Below are 27246 nucleotides of genomic sequence, written 5' to 3'. Positions count from 1 at the left end.
AGTACGCGCGCCCTATATTATTGTGGGCAAACCGTTCCCCAGCTGAACAATCTGGTAATAACCGAGGAGCATATAAGCAAGGCTAAAATGCTCAATATCAGTGTTGGACAACTCCACGAGATCGAGCCCATGTCTCCTCTTAGAGAGGAGGAAATAAAACGAAAATATGTCCGGGGCCAACCTTTGGTCGAGCCCGAGGAGGTCAAGAACCTCCCAACGAGAATGTATGAATTGCATCTGTGGTACATGAACATTACCAAGAATTCCAATCGAGAGTCCCTCATGGTGAAAGTCAAGGAAGAGCATTACTTCCATAAGCTAGCTCTGTCCGTTGAGTATTCAGAACTATTTCAGTTATTCAATCAAGATGCACACGACAAATCTATCGTCAGTTGCTATTGTCTGTAAGTGATTTCTTTCTGTAATTTAAGTCTTAAGCTAGCTTTAGTGCTCATTGATCGATCATTACCTGTAATTATCCTCACTATATTCTTTTCTGTGGTATTATGCAGGATGAAGATGTATGAAATGAAAAAAGCTGGACGCTATGACATTGGGTTCATTGACCCAAATACCGTTAATGAATACACATGGACATTGGAATGGTATAAACAAGATGTAGAGAATAAAATGCTAGAGTTCTTGAAGCGCCTTAATACCAATGAAGATATACTACTTCCTTATAACTTCCTGTGAGTCACACTGTCTTGTACTACAAATTCTGTTTTTTCTTACTAGCTAGCTAGATGTTAATAATTAAGTGTATAGGGTTTAGGATAGTTGATTAGTGTTATGCACATGCTCGCTTAATTAAGACATGCAAACGTGTGCGCATGCAGTTACCACTGGATCTTGGTAGACATTAAAGTTGAAGAAGGAAAAGTTGAAGTACTGGACTCACTACTTAAAAAAGAATGTGACTACACCATCATGAAGGGGATAATCAACAGGTAATTTCAATCATTATTAACTATATCTCGGCATATTTAGTTCGTCATTTCCTGATATGAACTATTTAATAACCCCTTTATTAATTTTCTTTGCCGGCGGGCAGGGCTTGGGCAAAATTCATCAAGGTGACTGCAGGAAAATGGGCAGAAAAGCTGTTTTGGTATCGACCCAAAGTAAGTAATTAAGTAGTACTAGCTAGCTAGCTACCATCTCTTTAATTCTTGTTTCAATACCATTAATTAATTATCATGCTTGATTAATTATTACCTGATTAAATTCAATTCTTGTAAAGGCCCTGAAGCAGGCGTCGGGGACTGATGTGTGTGCATTCTACGTTTGCGAGAACATTCGCATGATGGCGTCCAAAAGGAGCAGATCAGATAGACATCAATGGGTACGTTTGACAGAACACTATTCACAATTTTTACATGATTATCGATTTCTAGTCACACAACTAATACACATGCATGCATATTGATCTCCTTCTTAACAGTTCCATGACGTGCGGAAAAAGCTCCTACCAACGGAGCGCAAACGAGCACTTCAAGAGAAAATAGCGGGATTTTTGTTCGACCAGGTCATAGATCCCAATGGAGAATACTATTACCCGCTACCGCCCCATGAACCACTTGTAAACCTTATAGGAGGCGCGCACACACACACCCTCAAAATCTTAAAACCAAAGAGCACGAGTGGAAGGCGACTAATTAAGCATAAGTTAGATTGATAGATTCCTTAAGGCGGAACCAACCCACACAGGTGTACTAGACTTGGCATGGGTGCTCGCATACTTGCTGGATTTATATCGGTCTTTCCCATGTTGTTCTTTTTTGCGGTAATAGCATGCTATGAGATGTTTGCCGTGAATCTGTTAATCTCAGGATCCGCCGGCATAATGTCTCAAGAGAAGCTCATAGAGATGCGACGTGTGTGTGCATGCGTTCACAGAGGTATGTGTGTGTGCGCGCGTCATGGTGAGCGTTTGTGCGTGTAGTTTTTTTTTTTAGGATGTGTAGTTTTTTGTCTGAAAAATCAATTGGATGAGCTCTCAACCTGTTTGCAGGCCCAGCAACATTAGGCCAGCCTCGCAACGCAAGTGCGCACCCACTTCGCCTGTCCCACTCCAAGGCCCACCACGGTCTTTCTTGCTTCCCAAGACGAAGACCCAAACCCAAACGCACAAAACGGCCCGGACTCGCCTCCTCCTCCTCCCCCTCACAACTCGCCAACGCCAAATCCGCCTCCGCCACCGGCCAGCCAGAGAGCGAGCGAGCGATTCGCCGCCGCCGTCAAGCCTGCAGGGAGCGAGCCCCTCTCGCCTCCAAACAGCCTCACCCTCGCGGCCCCCGTCCCCTCAAAGTCCCCGCGTCTCCCGCGAGAATCGCGCCCGCCCGCCTAGGGTTTCCGCCGCCGCCGGAGAGGAGGGGAGTGGGAGGAGGGGACGAGATGGTACGTGCGCTGGACTTTCGATCCGTCTCTCGATTTGATCCCTTGTTGACCGCGTTGGCGTGGCTGATTCTCTCTGCTGATGGGTGATTCCGCAGGCCGGACGGCTCCTCGGGCAGCTCCTCGTCATGGGCGGCGCCGTCGTCGGCAGGGCCGTGGTCCAGGCCTACCGCCAGGCCATCGTCAGTGAGTGCCCCCTCTCCTTCTCCCCCCTCTGAAAAAAATATTTGTTCCCTGCTTCCCGTCCCTTGCCCCTGACAATGTGAATGGATCCGCGGTACTGCTGTATTTGTTTTCCGCCTGTTGTTGCCAAGGATAGCTGTGGCGGGAGGAATTTTTGCAGCTATTACTAGATGGCTGCATATCTAGCTCACAGCATCGATGCCAAAAGATGCCTTTTTTTACCCCTTTTGAACATGTTGTGGTGTCCAGTACAAAACTTGGTGCTGGTGAAATGATGGTGAGGAGGATTTATTTTTTGCTTGATGGGCATAGTCTGCACTCTGGAATGCTACACTGTTAAACTGTAAATGAATGATGCAAACTAGTTTTTTATCTTCCACTTTACTGGTGTTTGTTCTTGTCATATATAATTATCATTTACGTAGTATTAAAGGGTGCACACAGGGAATTCTATCATTTGATTAAAATGAATCAAAACCTGTTTCGTCTTTGCTCCATTAGACCCTGTTTGGAACTGTTTCTTGTCAAATTTCTCCACAGGTGTTCTGAACTTCGTGCATTCTAGGCAAATCCCAAGCCTTTAGATCAGGGCCCTTGTTTGCCCACCTATGGCATTCTGTAGTTTAGGTTTATCATCTCATTGGTAATTTTAGTGAACACTGATATGGGCTGAGATATTGACCATATCCTGCACAGGACACAGTTCTGCTGTATAATTATAAAAGCTAACTTGGAGATGGGTTCTTCCTTTGGTTTCTTATTAGATGCATAGAGACATACATCTGCCTGAGTATTTGCCTGAGCAAGATGCAGTTTTCTGGATGCAACTAATAATTCCTGATTTGTCTTATAGATGCACAGAGAACCGGAGCTGCCCAGGAAGCTGTGAATGGTATTCGAAGGGCTAGCAAGGCTATGACCGAACAAGAAGCCCGGCAAATATTAGGTATCAGTGAAAAGACGAGTTGGGAAGAGATTGTCAAGGTGTGTGATGATAGAAGCCTATTCTCTTGATACATCTTATTATAGCACCTGTCATATGATATTCACATGAATTAAGGTTTTTCCTCCATGTGTTTGTTTCCATGAAATTAAGAGTTTCAAAGCACATCACAATTTTGCTTCAGCTTAAAACTGATGTTAGATTGCAGGAGTATTGAAAAAATGTCAACATCATTTACACTGTCATTTTATAAGCCTGCTCCTTTTATATCTGCTAGCACCTGTCATGATATTCACATGAACTAAGGTCTTCTCTCCATGGGTTTGTTTCGTCAAATTAAGATTATCAAAGCACATATACAATAGTTTGCTTCAGTGTAATACTGATGTTAAATTGCAGGAATATTGAACAATGGCAACATCATGTACAGTCATTTTATTTCTCTGTATCAACATCTCATAGTTATGTTTGTGGGAGGCACATGTATATCCATTTGCTTTAGACACACAAACTGATGCCCAGACTTCTAAATATTTTGCAGAAGTATGATACGATGTTTGAGAAGAATGCCAAGAGCGGAAGCTTCTATCTCCAGTCGAAAGTACACCGGGCCAAAGAATGTCTGGAGTCCATATACCATGATAAGCCCGACATAATGAACTGAACTGAGATGGGCAGCGTTTCGTCTAATCGATCGATTTTGTCAGTCGATGTTCTGTCTGAGCTATGCTGGGCTGCTGCATCAGGTCAAATTTGGTTGTAACAGGATGTTTGTTCTGCTTGACTCGAATAATATATTCAACAAAAGGAACACCGTTTGATTTGCTTTTCCAAAGGCGATGCCTGTGTTCCCTTGCAGATTCAGATGTTGAGACCTTTGTGTTGTTGCGATCATCAGCAATGTTTGATTGTTGTAGCAGCTTGTGATTTGAACCTGATATCCCATGTTGCTAGCATTCACCCTTAATTTTGAAGTGCAATTATGGGGGTAGACACCAACTTTCTCCCTTGAAAAGTGCAATTATGGGGGTAGACACCAACTTTCTCCCTTGAAAGTACGCTGGTTGGAAAATGTAATCTTTGATGTTGGTATGGTTCCAAAGATGTAATCTCAATTACTGCATTCTTCCCTAAAGAAGAACGTGGTTTATATACATCCGCACGCAGTCCATTTTGAAATCTCTAAAATAGGTCTGCAGTCTTTTAGAGATTCCAATATGGACTACTTATGAAGCAAAATGAGTGAATTGATACTCTAAAATAGGTCTATATATACATCCGTACGCAGTCCATTTTGAAATCTCTAATAAGACTTATATTTAGAAACAGAGGGAGTACATGGGTTTGAGATGCAAAACACACATGAACTAAATCAGATGAGCACTTTCGTTTATGTCCGAGAAATTATAGATAGCTGTGAATGTGTCACTCAGTCATGACCAAGCACAGGGACAACAGAAAAATAAAAAAACACCGCGGAACATACACAGCAAGGAAAAAAGCAAACTATTCACAAACAGGGAGATTGTTAACAAATTAATAATGCTTTTTTGGGATGATGAAGAGATTAGATTACTAACTAGCAGTAGTATTTAACTTAACCGAGCACCAATCTGACGGCAATCTCTTGCCTGACCAGATAGCACTGAAAACATCTCATTACAAGTAGACCGTCTCAGTACAAGTACCATACACAACCCATCATAACTTCATAAGGGAGTCAATATCTCACGGCCGCATGGGCTTTCATAAGATGACGAGTCCACTAGTGGCGAAACCGCTAAATCTACATACAGTTGTCCTAGTACAAAGATTAGCCCACAAGGAAACTCCATGCGATGCGACGAGCACAAGGCAAAGCGCTAGCTGTTAAGACTGTCGATGTTGGTGCTCTGTTATTCTCTGCCCCACCACTTGCCAGGAGTAGTACAAGGTCATCGCAGCCGTCACGCACAGTAAAGGTGTGCCGACGAGGCAACCCCCTGGCACAAGGTTGATCAATGTCTGAAATGAACAGAACACACAATCAGTGGTGCATAGGGCATGGTTTGAATCATGCACTTATACTGTCTAAAAAGCAACAGGTTCTGGTACCAGCATTTACATGTCGTGCGATATGCTACTTGGAAACATAAGTGCTTGGTTAAAATAAAAATAAAAAGATATTACTGTCCGCGGTGTCTCAACAATGTAATAGTGTAAATATGAAAATGCTTCAACAATTCAGTCGTCTATTTATGAACATAAATCTGATCAAGCATTGACAGGTCCGTTGTTAAGGGACAGCGAGGCACTTTATCATCCAACAAAAACAATTTAAGATCTAGTTCTTACCATTACAGCAGCAATCAGGTGAACCACTGGGACAAAGATTTGGTCCCTCTTCTTTCTCTCTCCATATCCATTAAAAGCAATAATCATCGAGGAAGTATGGATGACCAAGAATCCAAGTGCAATAATTGCTGCCAATAGCACAGAGGGTTTAGCCAAGGAAAACAACACCAGGAAAATAAAGTTTGGCATACAATACAACCGGGATCTTGGAGAAACAAACTATGCTGACAAGATAACATAAAACTGCGCTAAAACGAACAGAGCTGGCTTAAAAACTTTGCTCAGCAGCCATCTAATCAGAAGGCTCCTTTAGTTCCTTGAGGACTCATATTAGGGAGTACAGAAAATGTGGACTTACCCGACACAAGGAAAAATGGCATCCTTGAGCACCTCTCAACATAAAATGTTGCTTGACCAAATGCTGGAGTTAGGAGGCTGAGGCAGAAAAAGACCGCATGAGCCAGTCCATGACCTAAACCACCAGCTGCACCAACATATCAAAATAGAAATGAGCAAACAATAGCAGTTATAACTTGTGACATCCTCAAGGTAATGAAGAACAGATGCTCCCAACGAGCAATAATTGAATGCACATCCTTGGATTAGATTCACTCGAGTTACCAATGTGGTCTGTATTTCCGGATCAAATTATGGAGAGCCATATATAAGCTGTGATTCGCTCTATCATGACTACAGAAATTATTAGCCTATGTGAGTACCTATTGCTAGAGTTGGAATGAACAACAATCACCAGAAAATCCCGCAATTATGATATGAACACAATTCGTTTGAAGAAATAAAAAGATGGTAGTGATAACTGCAGGTGTCTATTTCCAATTCAAATCCTGGGATAAACACTAGCAGCAGTAGATGAAGATTTTATGTAAAATGACAGATGAAGAAACATTTGGCCTTCCTTGACCTAAGAACATTTATATGTAGCACCACAACAACTTACCCAAAGAGATTAGCATCTTGTCTGTCAAACAGAGACGTGGTTTAGATATTCTGTCAGCAAAGGCATCTAGCATCTCTTCCATTTTCCTGGGAAAAACAGTTATCAGCATATATCACCAGGAAAGCAATCAACCACATATTCTATATCTACGGCATCCGGCACACGAGAAGATAAGTTCTTCAACATTTTATATGGTCCACCTACTTGTAAAGCCTCCAGAAGACAAGACGGATGCCTTCTTGAAATGCAACAGATGTAAGGATCAAAATCACATATGGCCACCACACTCCTGATTTTAGAGGAAGAAACCCCCTCCATATTCCCGAGAGGACAATCAAACTTATAAGCCAAAACAACGTGCTGCACAAATAAGTTTTTGGCAAAAGTTAATATTCACATCATGATACTGTATTTCCATAGGTTGCCGAACATATTTCCAATCTAGAAAGGCCGTTGATATGCTCTGACTGATTATGTCATAGGGTCATACCAAGCAGTTCAAAAGTTAAAAAAATAGATATCAAATTGTATATCACAGACATAGCCTTAGGTTTCTCACTGAAGCACAATGTTAACCAGTTAGCAACACCAGCATGTACCAAGTATTTGCGTATTCTAGATCTAAAGACGGTAGGCACAGCAAAATATCATGAATCAATTGCAGGTGGTCAGGTTAATAGTTTTTTAAAGGTGGTACTACGCCGCTACCTCTGCGTGATCTGCATATCTCCGGAACACAAATAAACAGATGGGAGCCTTGGAATGGAACAGAATTCACACAGGAATGGAAATGATGATGCCAGTTACAGCACAAAGTTATTCTCCTGTCCAGAGTAGTACTAAGATCCCACCCATACAATGGAAACGCTCATAGTCACAAAGCCATACACCATGGAAAAGATGACTGAATTAATCTCTAACGCTTCATTCCCACCGAAGAACACATGGATTCAGTCCCCACAGAGGTACAATCAGCACAAGACTGAATTTCGCTTCGACTAGAAAAATCACCTATTGTATTACATTTTTTGAAGGACCATTTATCATCATTCACAGTTGACACAGCCTACACCACAGCTAGAAAGGACTGCTCATCACTTCCTAAACCCGCTGGAGTTTCAGAAGTAGCGAGCGAGGTCCAAACGACACTAACACGGTAGTGATATGGTGCTGAGAATCGAGACATGTGAACAACACTTTGAGGATAAGAATGCAAGTTAAATCCTAGCTGTGGGTTCGACAAGCTCGGTCCAACCCAACCAGATCCACGGTCCCAAAGCGTCCGCGCCATGAAACCAAACTGTCTGCAACGACCGGCAGCAGAGGACGGATCTCACGAAGCCGCAGGCACCGGACCAGGCTAACCCTAGCACGAGGGGCGGCCCGGATCCAGGAGCCCCACGGCCACAGGAATCCCAGCCCCATGGCCGTGGCAGGCACGGCAAGCCGAGAACCGCGTCCCTCCGGATTCGATGGAAACGGATGCGGCAGATGGGTAGGGCGGGGTGGGTGGGGTTGGGGGGAGGGGAGCGAGGGACCTGGAGAGGAGGGTGAGGACGAGGAAGGGCTTCCGGGCGATGACGCCGGCGAAGAGGGAGAAGGCGGGGCCCAGCGCGATGAGCGCGTACCCCACCCCCGCCGCCACCGTCATCTCGCTGGCCGCCTGCTCTCCTTGCTCGGGCTCGGGCCGGCGACGGAGCTTGTCCAACGACGAACGCGGTGGCGGTGGGGCCCGCCGCACTCGGTCTGTAGGCTGTTACAGTACGTTCTTGCTTGGTAGCTGAAGGATATGGGCTTGGGGCCCATGGGCTTCAGCTAGCTTTGGGGCCCGTACCACCACGTGCGAAGAAGAGCCGGGAACGGCCCGGAACGAGTTTCCAATATGGCCGCGCGAGCGAGCGAGGACGGATTGATTGATGCTACAGCTGTGGGTTGGCGGGTCTCGCTGGGTGTGGGGCGGCCTGGCCAGAAGCCCACTTGCTACGTCGCTACCGCAGCCTCCTGGCCCACCACCGCTCCCCATCCCTCTCGGCGCTCTTATCCCTTTGCCCGTCCACTCGTCCCGCTCCTATCTCATCCCCTACCTCTAGCGCCGCTCCTCATCCCCTACCAACAACACGAGCACCCAAATCAGGTAATCACCTATGCTCCCCGCCTCCCTTTTTTGCGTCTAGATCTGGTCGAGACGGGGCTCTGCTCGTCCACTCCACTCCTTGCTGATGCAAGGAGTACTCGAGGGCTGATGCAACCCGGGGGAGCCATGGCCGTCCATCTCCTCGCCCTCCCCCTCGACGAGGTTGGACGTTTCGCAACAGGTGAGGCTGGAGGTGGTGGCAACCGGTGATGCGATTTTGCTGCAACCGGCGCCTGGATTTGCTGCAACCAAGATCCACAAATTTTGCTAGGATCCATGTTTTTTGAGTGATTTTTTTGCTGCAACCAGTCCAATAATTTGCTACCATCGTTTTGCTTTTTGCTACCACCGTTGGCAGTCCGTCTTTTGATTTCTTTCTGCTTAACTAGATTCATCTTTTTCTGGAATCAGTCAAACTTTTTGTTACCATGGTCTTTGATTTTTGGTACGGCCGTCTTATTTTTTGCTACCACCATCTTTTTGATTTTTTTGCTGGATCCATCTTATTTTTGCTGGAACAACTTCAAGTTTTGCTACAACAGTGTTTGATTTTTCCTACCACCGTATTTGTGTTTTGCTACTCCCATTTTCTGATTTTTTGCTAGAACCACCCATATGGTAACTTTGGAAGAGGCTTGAAGATTGGACCAAATTTGAATTTCTTCCCGCATCTTGTACTGCTAGCCGCCAGAGCAGCGGAGTCTCTCTTCCGCCGTTGCTGAGGCGGCGGAGTCCGCTGATGCGCCGGAGGAGGCGCAGGAGGAGGCGGAGTCCGCTGACGCGTCGGAGGAGAAGGCGGAGTCCGCTGACGCGCCGGAGACGACAGCTGAGGCGGCGGAGACAGGTCACGCGCTGGAGACGACTCAGGCAGCTAAGACGGCTGAGCTGGACTGTGTGGAGTCTGCTGAGGGGCCTCCTCCGGCTGAGCCTGCTGAGGCGGGCATCCAGTTTGGAAGCTTGATGTACACCTTTCTCCATAGACAGGTACTTCTTAAAGCATTTTCCAGAAGAATAGCCCCTCAAATCCTTCCATTATTTCATCCACCGTCATAATAGCATAGCCATGTGGAATCGGACGGCGATGGAAAGTTCCCTCAGCCCGAGGAGGTACAACAGAGCCGACCACCGCCTTCAAGGTCAGGTTCTGGTATTTCGTCATTAGGACACAATGTTCAGCCTCCGTGATACTATCCACGGGGTAGCGAGGAGCCGTGAAATCAGGCAGAACGAGCTCCGTGGAAGCCACGCTGCTTCTCCGCTAAGATGGTGTGGTAGCTTCTAGGGCAGCATCGAAGGAAGGATCTTCGTGCCGCTGAGATGGTTGGTCGGTAGCTTGCTGGCTCTCAAGTTTCTCTAGTTTTGCTACTCTTGCACTGAGCCTCTGCATTTCGGTTGCTTCCTCTTTCTTCTTTCTCTCTCGGCTTCTATAACCACCGCTATCGGGAAACCCATGCACCCACGGAACGGAGCCTGATGTGCCTCGCGTTTGTCCAGGGTGTTCAGGATTCCCGAGGGCCTCTGTCAGCTCGTCCTTCTCTCTATCGGGAATGAATGTCCCTTCCTGCGCTGCCTTGATTGCTTTCTCAAGCTTCCGGGTGGGTATTGCAAGGTGGTCGTTTGTCCAAACACACTTCCCTGTTTCTAGGTCCAAAGTTCCCCCAACTCCAAAGAACCAAGTCCTTGACCGATCTGGTCAGTGCAATGTCGCTGGTTGGACCCCTTTAGCAAGCAGGTCTTGCTCAGCTTTGTCCCACAATGGCCTGGCTTTGTAGTAGCCACCTGACCCCGTGTGATGGTGATACTTCTTCTTTGCAGCATTTTGCTTGTTTTCAGTGACCTTTGCTTACCCCTCTCCGATGTCTTGTAGGATACAAATGCGGGCCAGTGATCTCTTATCTTCTCATATGGACCGATCAATTATGGAGTCTCGTTTTTCTCGACAAACTTTTTGTTCAACTCTTTCTTCTAGTTGTTGAATAGTGCTGCCATCTTCTTAAGAGCAAACCTTGACCTTTCGCTCTATAACTGGGTTATTTGGATCCTTCTCTGGTGGTAAGCTGAATTTTTCATCAGCGAGGTCCAAAGATCATCTTTCAGTCTATCTTGGACATAAGAAATTTCAGGGTCCTTCTTCTTATTCCATTGTTGGATGCTGATCGGGACGCTGTCCCTAACAACAACTCCGCACTGATGTACAAATGTGTCCTTGGTACGCTTGGGAGTAATCGGTTGGCCATCTTTCGCGACTTCTGTGACCGTGAACCTTTCATCCTGGCGCAACCTTTTCTTTGGGCCTTGTCTCCTTACGGAAGTTTTGCTTGATCCGAAGGGCTAAAAGAAGAAAGAAGCGTTAATATATGTACATACCAATATATATATATATATATATATATATATATATATATATATATATATATATATATATATATATATATCCTCCATTCGGTCACCGGAGCCGTGATCATGATCTCCTTCCTCTGCCATTCGGTCGCCAGAGCCGCCATAATCTCCTTCCTCCTCCATTGTTGGATCACCGGATCCGTCATGCTCTCCTTTCTGACCATCGGTGTCGTTGAGAAACGACAAGGGATCACCTCCGTCACCGATTATATCCCCCAACAACTCTTCTTGTTCTAAGTCTCTGTCCATAGTTTCTGCAAATATTACAACATGACAATATACAAACATGAGAGATGGATTAGTGGCAAACATGGGGATATACAAACATGAGAGATGGATTAGTGATCGTCGAGGATACTTTGCGGACCCCCCCTCATGTCGAAGTTATCGGGGATATGTTGAATTCCTGAGAGAGTTACGACAATCGCTATTCCGCCTATCGAATAAATCGATATTATTGTTGTAGGGTTATATATAAGACCCCACCCGTCACCTTCGACAAATGGGTAGGGGCAGGAGGGCGAAGGAGACCGACAATGCTCTTTCTTCTAGGGATTGTGTGGCCTCGAGAGTTGGTCGGGCGAGCGGGGAGTAAATTTTGAATATATGAGTTTTTACTCCCTTTCTCCATAACTAACGTTAGTAAATTTTAACCAAGTGTATAGAAAAACAATATCAAACTTAATATGAGTTTTTAGCAAGATCAACATGAAAAAAAAATTGTATGAACAAAAAATTTGCACTAATTTCTATGAAAAAAAAAACCAATGGGAATATGTTCACATGAGCTAAAGATCGGCCGGCTCGGCATCGGGGCAGGGAGCGGTGGCCGACATCGGGGGCTCGGCGTCGGGGCAGGGAGAGAGCGGCCGACATCGGGTGCTCGGCGTCGCGGCAGGGACGGTGTCGGGGGCGGCGATGAGGAGCTACATCACAATGAACATCAAAATGAACTCTAAATAAATTCAAAATGAAATCTAAATAAATTCTACAGAAAAATGAACTTCAAGTTTTCATACATCATCATAATGAAAAAAATTCTACAATGAACATCAAAATAAATTCTATAGAAAACTTATCTATATATCATCTACAGAAAAATTATAAAGAAAACATAATCATCATCATATCATCTACAGAAAAATTCTACATCATCATAATGAAAAAATTCAACAACAAAACATAAACATAGTTCATTCCATCCAATAATCGACTAAAAACAAAAACATATATAGTTCATCCAAAAGCCACTGATCCGGTGATCCAAAAGCACGGGCGGCATCGGCATCGGGGCGGGCGGCCATAGCACAGGCAGACGGAGAGCGCGAGGGCCGGAGCGTGGGCGGCGTCGGCATCGCGGCGAGCGGCGCCGTCGGGGTGTGGGGGGGGGGAACGGGAGAGGAGGGGAACGGCACGGCGCGGCTCACAGTGGGAGCGGCGACGGCGTCGGGGCAGCTCGGCGACGGCGAGGAGGCCCGGCGAGGGCGAAGGCGTCAGCGAGGGCGTCGGCGTCGAGGGCAGCAGCCTGGCGGCGTCGAGGGCGAGGGCGTCAGCGTCGGGGGAGAGAATGGAGAGTGTCGGAAATTTTCTAAGCGTTCCCTTATATACAAAGGGCTTTAGTCCCGGTTGGTGGCTCCAACCGGGACGAAGGGAGCCACCAACCGGGACGAAGGCCACCCTTTCGTCCCGGTTGGAGCCACCAACCGGGACTAAAGCTCCTTTTCAGCATCCGAAAGGGCGGGAAGCAAAGCCCTTTGGTCCCGGTTGGTGGCACCAACAGGGACGAAAGGCACCCTTTGGTCCCGGTTGGTGCCAAACAATATTCATGCATATCCAAAAGTGGTCATTTGTATTTGAATTTATTTTTCTTTTTACTCGTATTAAAAAAATGCTCATCATGAATTAAAACTTTGGCTCTTTAGTAAGGCTTTCAGATTTTGCTAGATGCAGAGTCCAGAACCTATATATGTTGTCACCGGAGGGAGATATGTGTGCAAATAAAAACTCCTGCGCTGTTAGTTTTGTCCTTTGTTGCTCTTTCACTTTTCTTGGATGGCTAGCGTACATAGTACGAGGCCAACCCATGTTGGAATCAATTGCTACTTGGCCGTGTAATTCGGATGAGAAGTAAGATGAGCTTTCTATGTCAGGATAATTATGGCTTTCCTAGGAACAAGGGCCATATTTTGATTCACTGACAGAATGGTTAAAATTTGTTAGCTTTGTCGTATCTTACTCATAGGTTTAAATACACTAGTAGAAAAAAGGGCTTTTACCCCGGTTGGTAAGGGCCTTTTGTCCCGGTTTTCGAACCGGGACTAAAGGGTCGTTACTAAAGCCCTAACCCTTTAGTCCCGGTTCTTACATGAACCGGGACAAAAGGTCCTCCACGTGGCCGCTGCTGCCAGCCCAGGCAGGGGGGCCTTTGGTCCCGGTTGGTGACACCAACCGGGACCAATAGGCATCCACGCGTCAGCATTTCAGGGGCTGGGTTTTTGTTTTTTCTAAAGGAGGGGGGGAGTTTGGGGGGGTTTTGGGGGGTTAATTTAGGTGTTTCATATATTGTGTTAGCTAGCTAATTAATAGAGAGAAGTGTCCTCTCTTATCTCCGTGCTTGGTGGACGCTACGTACTATATACGTATGGAGAGGACTAGGCACGCTAGCTACTAAGCAAATGAAGGAAACAGAAGATCGTCATGAACATATGCATACAGAGAGAAGTGATATCGACCACCTCTCCTTTTCCGAGAGATTGGTCGAACAACAAGTTCTCGTATATCTATCTGACACTACCGGATACATATATACAATAATTATATCTTACAATATAATCTCCTAATTAAATTGTAAGAACACAGGGTCCACATAGTATTCTCCGTTTTCAGCGATCACGTGGTCAAGGAAGAATGCCGCCAATTCCTCTTGAATTGCTCGCATACGATCTGGTGCTAGGAGTTCATCCCGCATTCGAAAGATCTAATTTGAAGAAGGGGGTCAATACATATATATATATGAGTAAATGAAACTCGACACGAATGATGGTAATAAAATAAAATTGTGAATATTATTGCTTACGCACTTCATATTGTTCGTCAGAGTAGCCCCGCTCACAGGTCGTGTGGCGGATAGACTCGCAAACGTAGTATCCACAGAAATCATTCCCTTGTTCCTGCCACAACCACTTTACAAGAAATAGAGGTCAATCTAACTGATAAGCAAGCATGCTAAATGGTATTGATGAAACTAGCGCTTGAATCACTAGGAGATGTGCGGAACATGCTACTATAGTACTTACTTTCGGGTGTCTAAATTGCAGCTTCTTCGGCAGTCCCGGAGCTTTTGTGGTGAATTTTCTCCAAACCCTGCCAGACAAAGAAAACAATTACTTGATATCAGGAAATGAACAAAGTTGCTGATATGGTGGATAATGATCGATTTAACTTACTTCTCGAGCATTTGAGTCATGTCCGCATAGTCCTGGGGATCTTTTCGTCTCGAGTCTAAGACGGTTACTACTCCCTACTCAAGCTTAATCTCTAGGAGAATATAGTGCAAGCTGCGGATGCATGCATAAGTCCTCAATTACATCACCATAACCTGGACTAATAAGGGAAACCGAATATGCACAAGACAGTAACACTCACTTGAAGTTGTAAGGAAAGAGTATTATATCTTTGTTTTGATTTAATACCAACGATCGTAGCAAGTTGGCCTCGGCTTCTTTGGCACGTTTTTCAACCGTATATGCATCTATGAGATTTGTGTTAATGAACCCAATATCACCGATTTGTCTTTTCTTCAATTCGGCGACCTTCAATCTGCATAATATAGTGAGGATAATTATAAATACATGCAATGAAAGAGCTGACCTATATAGAGAGACTTAATGACAGAAGTAGTACTACTTACAGACAGTAGCAAGTGATCGTTGATTTATCGAGGGCCTTTTGATTGAAAAACTGGAAGAACTCCTCAAATGGAACATTCAGCAGTTCAATTCCAACGAGGTCATGCTCCGGTTTAGCTCTCAGCGTCAAAGTATTCATCCCATCAGACTTTCTGCAGGTTTTCATGTACCAATCATGTAATCTTCGCATCATCGTTGTTAGAGATCTTTCATCTTTGACGAGAGGCTTCCCGTAATGGTATTTGTGTTCGTCCACCTCCATGATTTCATAATGTACATCGTCAGGCAGGTAATCTCCAAGATTTCTATAACCGGCCACCATCCTCGGATCATTAGCGACGATGTCTTTAGACACCTTCAGCGGGGGGCACGATTGGTTCACTTGTTCGCCGAGCTGGGCAATTTTTTTCCCAGCTCGTCGTTCTTTTAATCCTTGATCACTGACAGTACTTCCCGACCGCTCCGCTTCGACAAATGTCTTTGCAATAATGCGCTCATAGTTGCCTTTCGGCGGAGACTTTGGTGGTTTTGTCAGGGCAGCCAGAGTGCGCTTCGCTTTCACCGGATCTACCTTCTCCTCCGGAGGTGGATGTTTCTTTGCTTTCACCCCTTGAAAGAAGTTTGTCACTTCGGCTCGCACGATCTTCGCGTTCTCCTCCGGGGTCCTCTCGTATGGTAACTTCTCTGGAGTCTTCAGAGAAGGACCGAATCTGTATTGCCTCCCGCTTCTGGCAGCTGTACTGCTAGACGCCGGCAGAGCAGACGGAGCGGCTGCGGCTGTCTTCTTTCCTTGCTTATGAGGCGGAGGAGAAGGACTACGACGCGCCGGAGCAGCCGGAGCGGCGGCGGGTCTCTTCCGCCCTTGCTGACGAGGCGGAGAAGGAGGAGGCTGGCTGCTCTGGCACGCCGGCGCAGGCGGAGAAGGAGGCGGAGTGCCGCCCTGCGCCGGAGAAGGAGGCTGAGTGCCCTGATCACTCGCCGGAGGAGGAGGCGAAGGAGGAGGCGGAGTGCCGCCACGCGCCGGAGAAGGAGGCTGAGTGCCCTGATCACTCGCCAGAGGAGGAGGCGGCGGAGTGCCCTTACTCGCCGGAGGCGTCCAGTTCGGAAGGTTAAAGAGCTCCTTCCGCCATAGGCACGGAGTCTTCAGAGCTAAACCCAGCCGAGTCTCCCCTTCACCGGTAGGGTGGTCAAGCTGGAGGTCCTCAAATCCCTCCGTTATTTCATCCACCATCACCCTAGCATATCCTTCTGGAATCGGCCGGCAGTGGTAGGTTGCGCCGGGTTCAGGAGGTAAAACAGAGCCAACAGCCGCCTTGACTTTGAAGTTCTGCCATTGCGCCATAAAGTGGCAATGTTGAGACTCCGTGATAGCATCCACGGGGTAGCTAGCAGGAGCCGTCAAGACATGCTCCGGCTGAAGCAGCTCGGTGGAAGCCACACTGCTTCTCCGCTGAGATGGCGGGGTAGCTTCGGGAGTAGTTTCGGCATGTCGATTGCCGTCTCGTTCCTCTAGCGCTTGAACCCTTTCGTGCAGCTTCTGAATTTGGGTCTGCTCCATTTTTTCTCCTCTCCTGGCTTTTGTAACCGCCTGCGTCCGGAAAACCAGCCTTCCACGGAACGGAGCCTGGCGTGCCTCGTGTCCGTCCAGGGTGCTCAGGATTCCCGAGGGCCATTGTGAGCTCGTCGTTCTCTCTGTCTGGAACGAACGTCCCTTCCTGCGCTGCATCGATATATTGCTGAATCTTCTTGACTGGTATTCTCAAAAGCTCGTTCGTCCAAACGCACCTCCCTGATACAGGGTCCAATTTTTCGCCAGCCCCAAAGAACCAAGTCCGGCAACGGTCTGGCCAGTTCATTGTCTGTGGTTCAATCCCTTTTTCAAGCAGATCATTCTCAGCCTTGGCCCACTTAGGCCAGGCTTTGAGGTAGCCACCTGACCCCGTGCGATGGTGAAGCTTCTTCTTCGCAGCATTCTTCTTGTTTGTCGCTGACATCTTCTTACTCTTTTCCGATGTCTTGTGGGCCACAAATGCGGGCCAGTGATCTCTGATCTTCTCATACCGGCCGATGAATTCCGGTGTCTCTTTTTTGTCGACAAACGTTTTCAGCTCATTCTTCCACCTCCTGAATAGGTCTGCCATCTTCTTAAGAGCATGAGACTTGATTAATTGCTCTTTAATTGGCTTCTCCGGATCCTCCTCTGGCGGTAGGGTGAAATTTGCCTTCAGCTCAGTCCAAAGATCATCTTTTTGCATATCATTGACATAAGACACCTCAGGGTCTTCCTTCTTAGGCTTATACCATTGGTGGATGCTGATCGGGATCTTGTCCCTAACAAGAACCCCGCACTGAGCAGCAAATGCTTCCTTTCTCCGGATGGGTTCAATCGGTTGGCCGTCGCGCGCGATTGCTGTGATCTCAAACCTTTCATCCGAGCGCAACTTTCTCTTCGGTCCTCGTCTCTTTACCGAAGTTGTGCTTGATCCGGAGGGCTAGAAAAAAGAAGAAAGACGAGAGTTAATTAATATGTGTACATACCAAAACAATGAATGCATCAATTAGCTAGTCAGCACAGGCTTAACTAATATATTTATCTGGCCGGACTCTGTTCGGTCACCGGAGCCGTCACCACGGACTCCTTCTTGCACCAGCATTGGGTCACCGAAGCCATCATAATCATGTCTTTCCTCCTCCACTCTTCGATCACCGTAGCCTGCTTCTTCACCCTGTTCTTCCAGACCATCATTGTCGTTAAGATACGACAAGATATCACCTCCGGCTAAGATTATGTCCCCCAACACCTCTTCTGCTTGCTCGTCTCGTCCGTGCTCCATTGTTTCTGCAAATATTACAACATGGCAATTATTACACAAACATGACAGCAGGGGGATATATTAGTGCAAACGTAGACCTAGCTTATTCCGGGTTTGGGGTGGCCTCGGCAATGCTTCAAGTGTAGGGGCGCGGCGGGAGGGGGTAGGAGACCGACATCGTTTTTTTCTAGGTTTTGGGTGTCCTCGAGAGTTTTGGTCGAGCGAGAGGGCCGGGGGGGGGTGCTCCCGTGGTATAAGTTATCACGGCCGAGAGGGGGTATAAATATCGACCGTCCATCATGTCGAAGTTATCTGGGAGGGAGTTATATATATCGACAACGACGACATACATACATGGGAAAATAATGTTATCGGGGAGGGGGTATATCGACAACGACATACCCGATAAAAAATAAGAAGACGAAGAAGAAATAAAAAGAGGAGAAGAAGAAAGGAATAGAGGAGAAGATCGAAGAAAAAAAAGAAGAAAAAGAAGAGGAGAAGAAGAAAGGAATAGAGGAGAAGAAGAAAGGAATAGAGGAGAAGAATTTCTTCTTCTCCTCTTCTTTTTCTTCTTTTTTCCTCTTCTTGTTTATTTCTCCTCTTCTTCCTCTCCTCTTCTTCTCCTTTCTTCCTCTTCTTATTTTCTTTTTTCCTATCCTTCTTTTTCTTCTTCTTCCTTTTCTTCCTAGCTAGATATATAAAACTTTTCTAAAAATGTAACTTTCACATATATATAAAAAAATTTCTTCTTCTTCCTTGTTCCTTCTCTTCCTTCTTTTCCTAAATATATAAAACTTTTCTAAAAATGAAACTGACCTAAAATGGACTAAATAAGAGAACATATATAGATAAAACTTTTCTAAAAATCTATGTTTTGCATACATGAAGATATATATACACAGAGAACATACATACATATATACATTTTTATAAAAATGCAAAAAACAAAAAATCTGAAAAGAGGACATATAATCATATATACACACATACATATACTCACACATATACATATAATCTGGAAAAAAACATGATATATATGTCAAAAAAATAGGGAGGCAGGGGGCGGCGCCAGCCTGACCAAAGGAGAGGTGCGGCGTGGTCGGGGCAGGGGCAGAGGCACGACGCGCGTCGGGGTAGAGGGCGGCGACGGCGGCGTGGTCGGGGCAGGGGCGACGGCGGCGTGGTCGATCAGGGCAGGGCGAGGCAGAGGCACGGCGAGGGCCCGCGGCGTGGTCGGGGCAGGGGCGCGCGGCGTGGTCGGGGCGGGCCAACGGCGGCGTGGTCGGGGCAGGGGCGGCTGCGTCGACGAGGCAGAGGGCGGCGACGACGTCGACGGGGCGAGCTCGGGCAGCCCGGCGGCGTCGTCGGGGCGGGGCAACTGCAGAGATGAATCTGAAAAACGCTAAGTGTTTTCTTATATACTCAGAGCATTGGTCCCGGTTCGTGGCACCAACCGGGACCAATGCCCCCCTTTAGTCCCGGTTGGTGCCACCAACCGGGACCAAAGGCCGCCGCTTCCCGCCCTTTGGGCTGCTGAAAAGAGGCCTTTGGTCCCGGTTGGTGGCACCAACCGGGACTAAAGGGGGGGCATTGGTCCCGGTTGGTGCCACGAACCGGTACGCATGCCCCCCTTTAGTCCCGGTTGGTGGCACCAACCGGGACCAAAGGCCTTGTGCCGCCCCACGTCAAAAGTTTAGTCCCACCTCGCTAGTTGAGAGAGCTCGAGAGTGGTTTATAAGCGCTGCTGCGCCCACCCTCTCGAGCTCCTCTCAACTGCAGGCTTTCGGGCCTAACCGTTCTCTTTGCCTGTGGGGCCTACTGGGCCTTCTGCGGGCCTGAATCCTGGCCCATGGATGGGTTTCAAGTCGTATTCAGGCCGTGGTGGCCCAGTAGATGGCACTTTTTTTCTTTGTTGCTTTATTTATTTTATTTTGTTTATACTTACAACAAAATACTTACTGTTGCTATTTTTATTTATTTTATTAAAGTTTATTTTTTAATTCTTTTTGCTTTTAGGTCACAAAAATTATAAACTTTCTATTAGTGCCATTAGTTTTCAAATTTGAATAGTTTAAATTTGAATTCTTTGAAATTTGTGTGAATCACTAGTTTGTGATTAACTTTACTATAAAAATAGATTTTGGAGTGATTCTTTTTCCTGCTATTTAATATTACTGTGTTTTATGATTCTATTCAAAAACAGATTTTGTTATTTTAGTTTCTAACAAAAAAAATCTTTATGATAATGCTTTTTGCTATTAAAGTTTCTAACAAAAACATTCTTTATGAAAATTCCTTTTGCTATTGGAGTTTTATAAAAGCTTTTTAGTTGATTCTTTTGGCTATTGAAGAATATTATAGTTTTGTTTTAGTTGATCATAACAGCATATTTTCATTGATTATTTTTAGTTCATTCTTTTGCTATTAGTTCATGAGCTATAAATGACCCTGAAATTGAAAAGCACTACAAATGAACTCTGAAAAGGTTGAAAGTTGGCATGGTGCCATCATTTCACCCACATAGCATGTGCTAAAAATTTGAGAGGGTTACGGCAAAAACTGGATGCACTTCCTGTACAAAATGGACAATCTCTTCCGAAGTATCAGGGTTTTGAACGAAAACTCATCAGTTACAAAGGGATTTCATTTTTTGAACTTATTTGAACTCCAGACTTTTTGTGTGTTCAAAATGCACCATTCAAAGCCACATCATCAATTTTCAACCCTTTCTGACTTAATTTGTTATTTTTCATGCATTTACTGATTTTCATGAGCTATATGACCGTGAAATTGAAAAGCACTACAAATGAACTCTGAAAAGGTTGAAAGTTGGCATGGTGTCATCATTTCACCCACATAGCATGTGCTAAAAAGTTGAGAGGGTTACGGCAAAAACTGGATGCACTTCCTGTACAAAATGGACAATCTATTTCGAAGTATCAGGATTTCGGACGAAAACTCATCTGTTACAACAGGCATTTCAAATGAACTACAAAAAGGTTGAAAGTTGGCATGGTATCATCATAATAGTTGTGGAGAGAAAGTCTTCACTTTTTCTTCGCTTGTGTTCTTTGCTTATTGCGCCGTAACCATGGATAATCTTCATCGTTTATCAGGATGCTTGGATCAGCCTTGACTTTGAAGGGAGGAATTTCATTAAACTTTTCATAATCTTCAGACATGTCTGTCTTGCCCTCCACTCCCACGATGTCCCTTTTTCCTGAAAGAACTATGTGGCGCTTTGGCTCATCGTATGATGTATTCGCTTCCTTATCTTTTCTTGTTGTCGGTCTGGTAGACATGTCCTTCACATAGATAACCTGTGCCACATCATTGGCTAGGACGAACGGTTGGTCAGTGTACCCAAGATTGTTCAGATCCACTGTTGTCATTCCGTACTGTGGGTCTACCTGTACCCCGCCTCCTGACAGATTGACCCATTTGCACTTAAACAAAGGGACCTTAAAATCATGTCCGTAGTCAAGTTCCCATATGTCCACTATGTAACCATAATATGTGTCCTTTCCCTTCTCGGTTGCTGCATCAAAGCGGACACCGCTGTTTTGGTTGGTGCTCTTTTGATCTTGGGCGATCGTGTAAAATGTATTCCCATTTATCTCGTATCCTTTGTAAGTCAATACAGTCAAAGATGGTCCCCTGGACAACGAGTACAGCTCATCACAAACAGTGTTGTCACCTCTGAGACGTGTTTCCAACCAACTGCTGAAAGTCCTGATGTGTTCACATGTAATCCAGTCGTCGCACTGCTCCGGGTGTTTGGAGCGCAGACTGTTCTTGTGTTCATCGACATACGGGGTCACCAAGGTAGAGTTCTCTAGAACTGTGTAGTGTGCTTGAGACCAAGAATATCCGTCCCTGCATATTATTGAGTCCCCTCCAAGCATGCCTTTTCCAGTCAGTCTCCCCTCATACCGCGATTTAGGGAGACCTATCTTCTTAAGGCCAGGAATGAAGTCAACACAAAACTCAATGACATCCTCTGTTTGATGGCCCATGGAGATGCTTCCTTCTGGCCTAGCGCGGTTACGGACATATTTCTTTAGGACTCCCATGAAACTCTCAAAGGGGAACATATTGTGTAGAAATACGGGCCCCAGAATGACAATCTCGTCGACTAGATGAACTAGGACGTGCGTCATGATATTGAAGAAGGATGGTGGGAACACCAGCTCGAAACTGACAAGACATTGCGCCACATCATTTCTTAGCCTTGGTATGATTTCTGGATCGATCACCTTCTGAGAGATTGCATTGAGGAATGCACATAGCTTCACAATGGCTAATCGGACGTTTTTCGGTAGAAGCCCCCTCAATGCAACCGGAAGCAGTTGCGTCATAATCACGTGGCAGTCATGAGACTTTAGGTTCTGAAATTTTTTCTCTGGCATATTTATTATTCCCTTTGTATTCGACGAGAAGCCAGTCGGAACCTTCATACTAATCGGACAGGAACATACTCCCTCCGTCCGGAAATACTTGTACGAAAAATGAATAAAAATGGATGTATCTAGAACTAAAATACATCTAAATATATCCATTTCTTCAACAAATATTTCCGGACGGAGGGAGTATTGTTTAGAAGTTCACAGGAGAAGAGATGAACTGCCCCCAGAAGCGGGCCGTGGCCCTCTCGTAGGGATCGGTCGGCAGCAAAGGCGGCCCCTCGAAAGCCTCGTCGATGTACTCGACGATGATGAGTGACTCGCAGATAGTTTTTTCTCCATGGAGGAGCACGGGCACCAACTTGTGGACGGGATTGTGCGTGAGGAGCAACTGGCTCTTGTTGGGCAGGTCTTCTAGGAGCAGCTAGTAAGGTATTCCGTTGAGCCCCAGGGCCACCTCGGGACGGTGGCCGTATATGCTCCCAAATCCGCTCAGGACCTTCAGCGTCTCATTCATTTTTGTTTCCAAATTCTGGACCTTAAACTCAAAGCCAGTGACTGCTGGCTGATATGAACGGGTGGTGCTATTTACAGAGGTCAGGGGATGCTCTGTTTTTTTAGGGACAGGGGATGCTTTGTTGGTGTTTCGGTATCTTTGTTGTTGTATTTCTCTTGAAAGATTGAGCTTTTGACGCCATGATTACAGGCAGGGGGGAGAAACTACTCAGCTGCTTCCTTCCAAAGTTGAGATGTGTAAAGAAACTTATCTGATCCTCACCCCAATAAACTTGTTCTTGGCTGAAAGCGTATGTACAAGTTCGGTTCGATGGAGGAACTTGGGAGCCACCAAAGGTGTTTTTTTTTAAGTAGGCGTCTCGGTCGAGAAGATGCAAGCGATGCATCACTACGGGAATCAGGCATTTTGCCGTCAGGCTCCTACAGACGGCAAAGCCAGGATTACATATGGCAAGGATTTTGCCGTCAGCCCATGATGGCAAACCATGTCGGCATAGACTAAGTCGGGAAAGAGGGATTTTGCCGTCAGCATTTTATCGGGCAGACGGCAAAGAATTTGTTGTCAGTCAACCGATTTTGCCGTCATCGAAAATTGCCAGACGGCAAAAAAGCGTGTAACATAACGGCCTGACCTCAAATATCAGAGACGGCAAAGATTTTTTTATATAAAAATATATATCTAATCTGTCCAGAGGGGAAAGAACTGGCAAAAACACCACAATATCCATACACACTGTTGTTCCAAGAATCAACGACGAAGGAAATAATTTCACTATACATAACTATTCATCGTCACGTGCTAATCCACAAAACTACTGCGTTTAACAAGATGAGCGAATTACACACGAATGGATTACACTCCAGGGTACATAGTTTGATCCAGAGTACACCAACGCGCCACCGACGCATGAGGAGCTCAAGCCGTTCACAGCCGCGCCGGAGCTCGCCAACCTCGTCTGGGCGCTGGATCCATTGGACCCCGCCAACTCCATCGATGCCAAGCCCCATGCCGGCAGGGGAGAACAGAGGAGGCGGAATCCCGTGGCAAGGGAAGGTGGCAGCGCATGAGAGGAACGGAGGCGGAGGCGGGTGCCTGCTGGTGGTCGACAGCGAGCAGCGCGCGAAGCCAGACGTCGCGCTGCGGACGCCGGCGGCTTCTCGGGCCGACGGGGGCCGGGGCGAAGAGGGGGAAGGGGTCGGGGCCGGTGGCGCTGGGGAGCAGGGCCGGCCATGTGCGGCGGCTCAGGGCGACGGGGGAGCGTCGGCGGTGCCCTGGCTGCCCGCATGCAGCTGCTCGGGGCGGTGGGGGAGCGGCGCCATGGGGGCAGGGACGCGGGCGGCCGCCGGTGGGTGGAGCAGCGGTGGGGGCGGGGCTGCCGGAGGCTTGCGGGGATGCCGGGTTGGGGGCGGGGCTGCCGGCGTTGGGGCTGGGGCTGAAGCGAGACGAGGCTTAGAGAGGGAGATGCAGGGGCGCTGGATGCGTTCGAGAGAGAGAGAGAGAGAGAGAGAGGGAGCTCGCGTGAGAGGATAAGGAGAGATGGGATGGGGTGGGGTGGGGGCAGCCAGGCTGGTTCGGTCATGGGTGGGGCGGGTGGAGTCCTGGGGGCGCGTGCGGGTCAATGCGTGGGTGGGGGCGTGCGTCCGACAGCTTGAGTGGGTGAGATGTGCGTCTAAGATCATGCCACCTCATCGATCCGAGAGATTGATCCGCGAGGTGTGTTTCTTGTTTTGCCGTCTGTGGTTTGTTTTACAGATGGCAAAATATCTTTGTCGTCATCAGTTTGTTTACAGACGGCAAAATATGTCTTTGTCGTCATCAGTTTTTTTTACAGACGGCAAAGCCGTCATCAGTTTTTATACAGACGGCAATATATGTGTTTGCCGTTAGTCATTCTTTGCCGTCTGTCAATCCTAATCTTTGTCGTTAGTCATCATTTGCCGTCAGGTTCATGACGGCAAAATAAAATCTTCGCCGTCTGCCCCGACGATTAGCTGACGGCAGAGAGGCTTCATGTCGGCAAAATAGCTGATTCCTGTAGTGCATGGGATAACCATCGTATGCTAACAAGAAAATTATTGAAACTAGATTGAAATTTGCACTTCGTCGTTGCATGTGCATGGGAGGCTCTTACCGTGTGAATTTTTTAAGATTCATTTTTTCCTTCCATTTTCCGCTCAATTTCCTCTGTAGGAAGGGTTACTGGATTTTCCATGAAGGATTAAAAACCATTGTAGAATTTAAGAATTATTTAGAATTTTTTCCTATATATGTTTTAAAATGAATGGACATTTTTTAAAATGTTTTTCCCAAACTTTCGCGAAATCTGCAAACATTGTCTTTTCTAATTCGAGCATTTTAATATTTTTCGAAAAAAGTCTGAACATTTTTGTAAAAGAATAATTAAACAAGAGCAAAATAAAAAAAACCAAAATAATTAACCTAAAAAAACCAAAATAAAAAGAACAAAACCAAGAGAGAAAACAACTGAAAACCCAAACAAGAACCTTCTAGAAACCTTTGTAAAACTGGACAAACAATCCATAAAGCCTTCCTCAAAACCGTGAAAATAGGAAATGCCTTTCGGTCCAGCCAACTTCACTCGGTGCTATTTAGCCAGCCCACCTTCACTCGATGTGTGCGTTACACCGACATCTTATCGCCCAGAGCGATAAATAGGATTCACCAATTTTTATCTCAACGTCCGTAAAGTTTACAAATGTACTCCACAACATTTTTGGGCTACCCCGAGTAAAAAAACAGACAAAAACAGAACATTTTTCAATAAAGTATCCTTATTATGAAATTAAATATAATCAAGTGGCATATAGCATAATGAACATACTCTCGACATCCGCATAGCTAACTCTAATGCAGAGTGGGTGAAAGTTTATCTGAAGACTTTGATGCCACCCAGGTGGGGTTAAACATCATTGGTCGGCTGCTCCAACCGTATACACACCACCTTAAAGCAGTGGAGTAGTTTATCATCTTGGGCTACCCAAAGTGCTGCCACAAACAAGAAAGAAGTAATTTTTCATCTTATGGATTGGAATATATAGGACAAATGTTTCCTACAAGCCAGTGGTAGTTACCCTCATACTTGTTTTGTATGTTTTATGTAGTATCTGTCAAAATCGAGATTATGTACGTGTAGTTGTATGTAAGAATATCTGGTTTTCCTCTCTAAATCTGGTTTTGGACTAATTTTGTCTGGTTTTGAGATTTGAGGGATCAAATGTTGCCGAAAAATTGTTGAGTGACCGGATGTAGACCTTCGGGAAACTTGAGGGACAGAAAACATACTTTTCTCTATATTCGTATAGTAACATAATAAAAAAAAGGAAAAGTATATTTTTCGTTCCTTAACTTTTCCGATGTTATAGGAAAGGTCCTTAACTTTAATACCAGTAAAACCTACTCCTCCGATTGTTTGTTTTTAAAACAGAGGCAAAAGATTTGGCCTCATCCATTAATTAAGACGGAGTTTAGAGTTGCTTTTATAATGAAAAGCGAAAATAAATATTACAAGGCCACTACTCTCCCGGCATGATTTGACCCAAGTGCTTTGCGCCCGCGGTTACACAAAGGTTGGCCTCGTTCCAAATGTTTGAAAGCAAGATGGACGGAAGCATTGACTTGTGACGTCGACTCGGCGGCGAATGGCGCGATGACGTGCACTCAGAAGCGTCAACTTGTGACGAAACACAAAGTTTTCTTTTTAAACTTGGTGAAAGTTTCTAAAGTTTGACTTTTCAAAATATCTATATGCACTACATTATGAAATGGAGGGAGTATAACTATAATATGTCGACACGTAGTAACAAGTAAGCCATCATTTTCCTTCAATCGACGTCGTGGGGGGCTGCTAATACGTGCGTGCACGCAGCACCTAGTCTAATGAGATGTGAACAACCATTCTCGTATATTATTTAGGAATGATCTAATCATCCTGACCCGGTCGACTAGTGACTAGGTACAGGAAACTAAACCTGAGCATGCCATCATTTAAGGTCGAGCTCGTCTTAATTATCTTATCTTAGTCACCGTTGATATCACCGAACAGACATGACAACTGACATCGTGCGTGGATTGGTATCAAGTTTTGTCAAGGTCCTATCCAAAGAAGGCATGATTGCTTATTAATGCCATCTCAATGTATGATCGATTTCGTTATCAGTTTTTTTTTTAAAACAAGTGTATGTATGATTGATTTCGTTATCAGTTTTTAGAAAAAGAAGTGCATGTATGATCGA

General features: G+C 45.8%; 2 protein-coding genes and 1 long non-coding RNA gene across 3 annotated transcripts; 2 read left to right on the top strand and 1 right to left on the bottom strand.

Moving 5' to 3' along the window:
- Nucleotides 1-2141: 2141 nt before the first annotated feature.
- LOC109764722 (mitochondrial import inner membrane translocase subunit PAM16 like 2) lies at nt 2142-4358 on the top strand. The gene is made up of 4 exons (XM_020323511.4): nt 2142-2400; nt 2496-2583; nt 3434-3564; nt 4065-4358. Exons 1-4 carry the CDS (start codon nt 2398-2400, stop codon nt 4185-4187), a joined length of 345 nt encoding a protein of 114 aa, XP_020179100.1. The 5' UTR covers nt 2142-2397; the 3' UTR covers nt 4188-4358.
- A 40-nt stretch (nt 4359-4398) lies between these two features.
- Nucleotides 4399-4677, top strand: LOC141042559 (uncharacterized). The gene is made up of 2 exons (XR_012205758.1): nt 4399-4538; nt 4580-4677. It is a non-coding gene; the product is annotated as an uncharacterized lncRNA (long non-coding RNA).
- Nucleotides 4678-5090: 413 nt separating this feature from the next.
- LOC109764723 (gamma-secretase subunit APH1-like) lies at nt 5091-8605 on the bottom strand. Its single transcript, XM_073511312.1, has 6 exons — nt 8354-8605; nt 7020-7175; nt 6816-6901; nt 6216-6341; nt 5858-5985; nt 5091-5527 (listed from the first exon to the last, which is right to left on the bottom strand). The coding sequence occupies exons 1-6, from the start codon at nt 8464-8466 to the stop codon at nt 5393-5395; spliced, it is 744 nt and encodes a 247-aa protein (XP_073367413.1). The 5' UTR covers nt 8467-8605; the 3' UTR covers nt 5091-5392.
- Between the last annotated feature and the right edge of the window lie 18641 nt (nt 8606-27246).

The sequence above is a fragment of the Aegilops tauschii genome, chromosome 3, assembly GCF_002575655.3.
Source record: "Aegilops tauschii subsp. strangulata cultivar AL8/78 chromosome 3, Aet v6.0, whole genome shotgun sequence".
NCBI classification, from domain to species: Eukaryota; Viridiplantae; Streptophyta; class Magnoliopsida; order Poales; family Poaceae; genus Aegilops; species Aegilops tauschii.
This window is presented reverse-complemented; position numbering and strand designations above follow the sequence as displayed.

What these genes read in the sequence shown, in the direction of transcription:
- LOC109764722 (XM_020323511.4), top strand. An exon ending in CTACCGCCAGGCCATCGTCA is followed by an intron (nt 2,584 to 3,433) that starts GTGAGTGCCCCC and finishes TTTGTCTTATAG; the next exon opens with ATGCACAGAGAACCGGAGCT. An exon ending in GTTGGGAAGAGATTGTCAAG is followed by an intron (nt 3,565 to 4,064) that starts GTGTGTGATGAT and finishes AATATTTTGCAG; the next exon opens with AAGTATGATACGATGTTTGA.
- LOC109764723 (XM_073511312.1), bottom strand. Translation starts at nt 8,466, where the DNA reads ATGACGGTGGCGGCGGGGGTGGGGTACGCGCTCATCGCGCTGGGCCCC. An exon ending in GTCCTCACCCTCCTCTCCAG is followed by an intron (nt 7,176 to 8,353) that starts GTCCCTCGCTCC and finishes TTATTTGTGCAG; the next exon opens with CACGTTGTTTTGGCTTATAA. An exon ending in GTCTTCTGGAGGCTTTACAA is followed by an intron (nt 6,902 to 7,019) that starts GTAGGTGGACCA and finishes TGTTTTTCCCAG; the next exon opens with GAAAATGGAAGAGATGCTAG.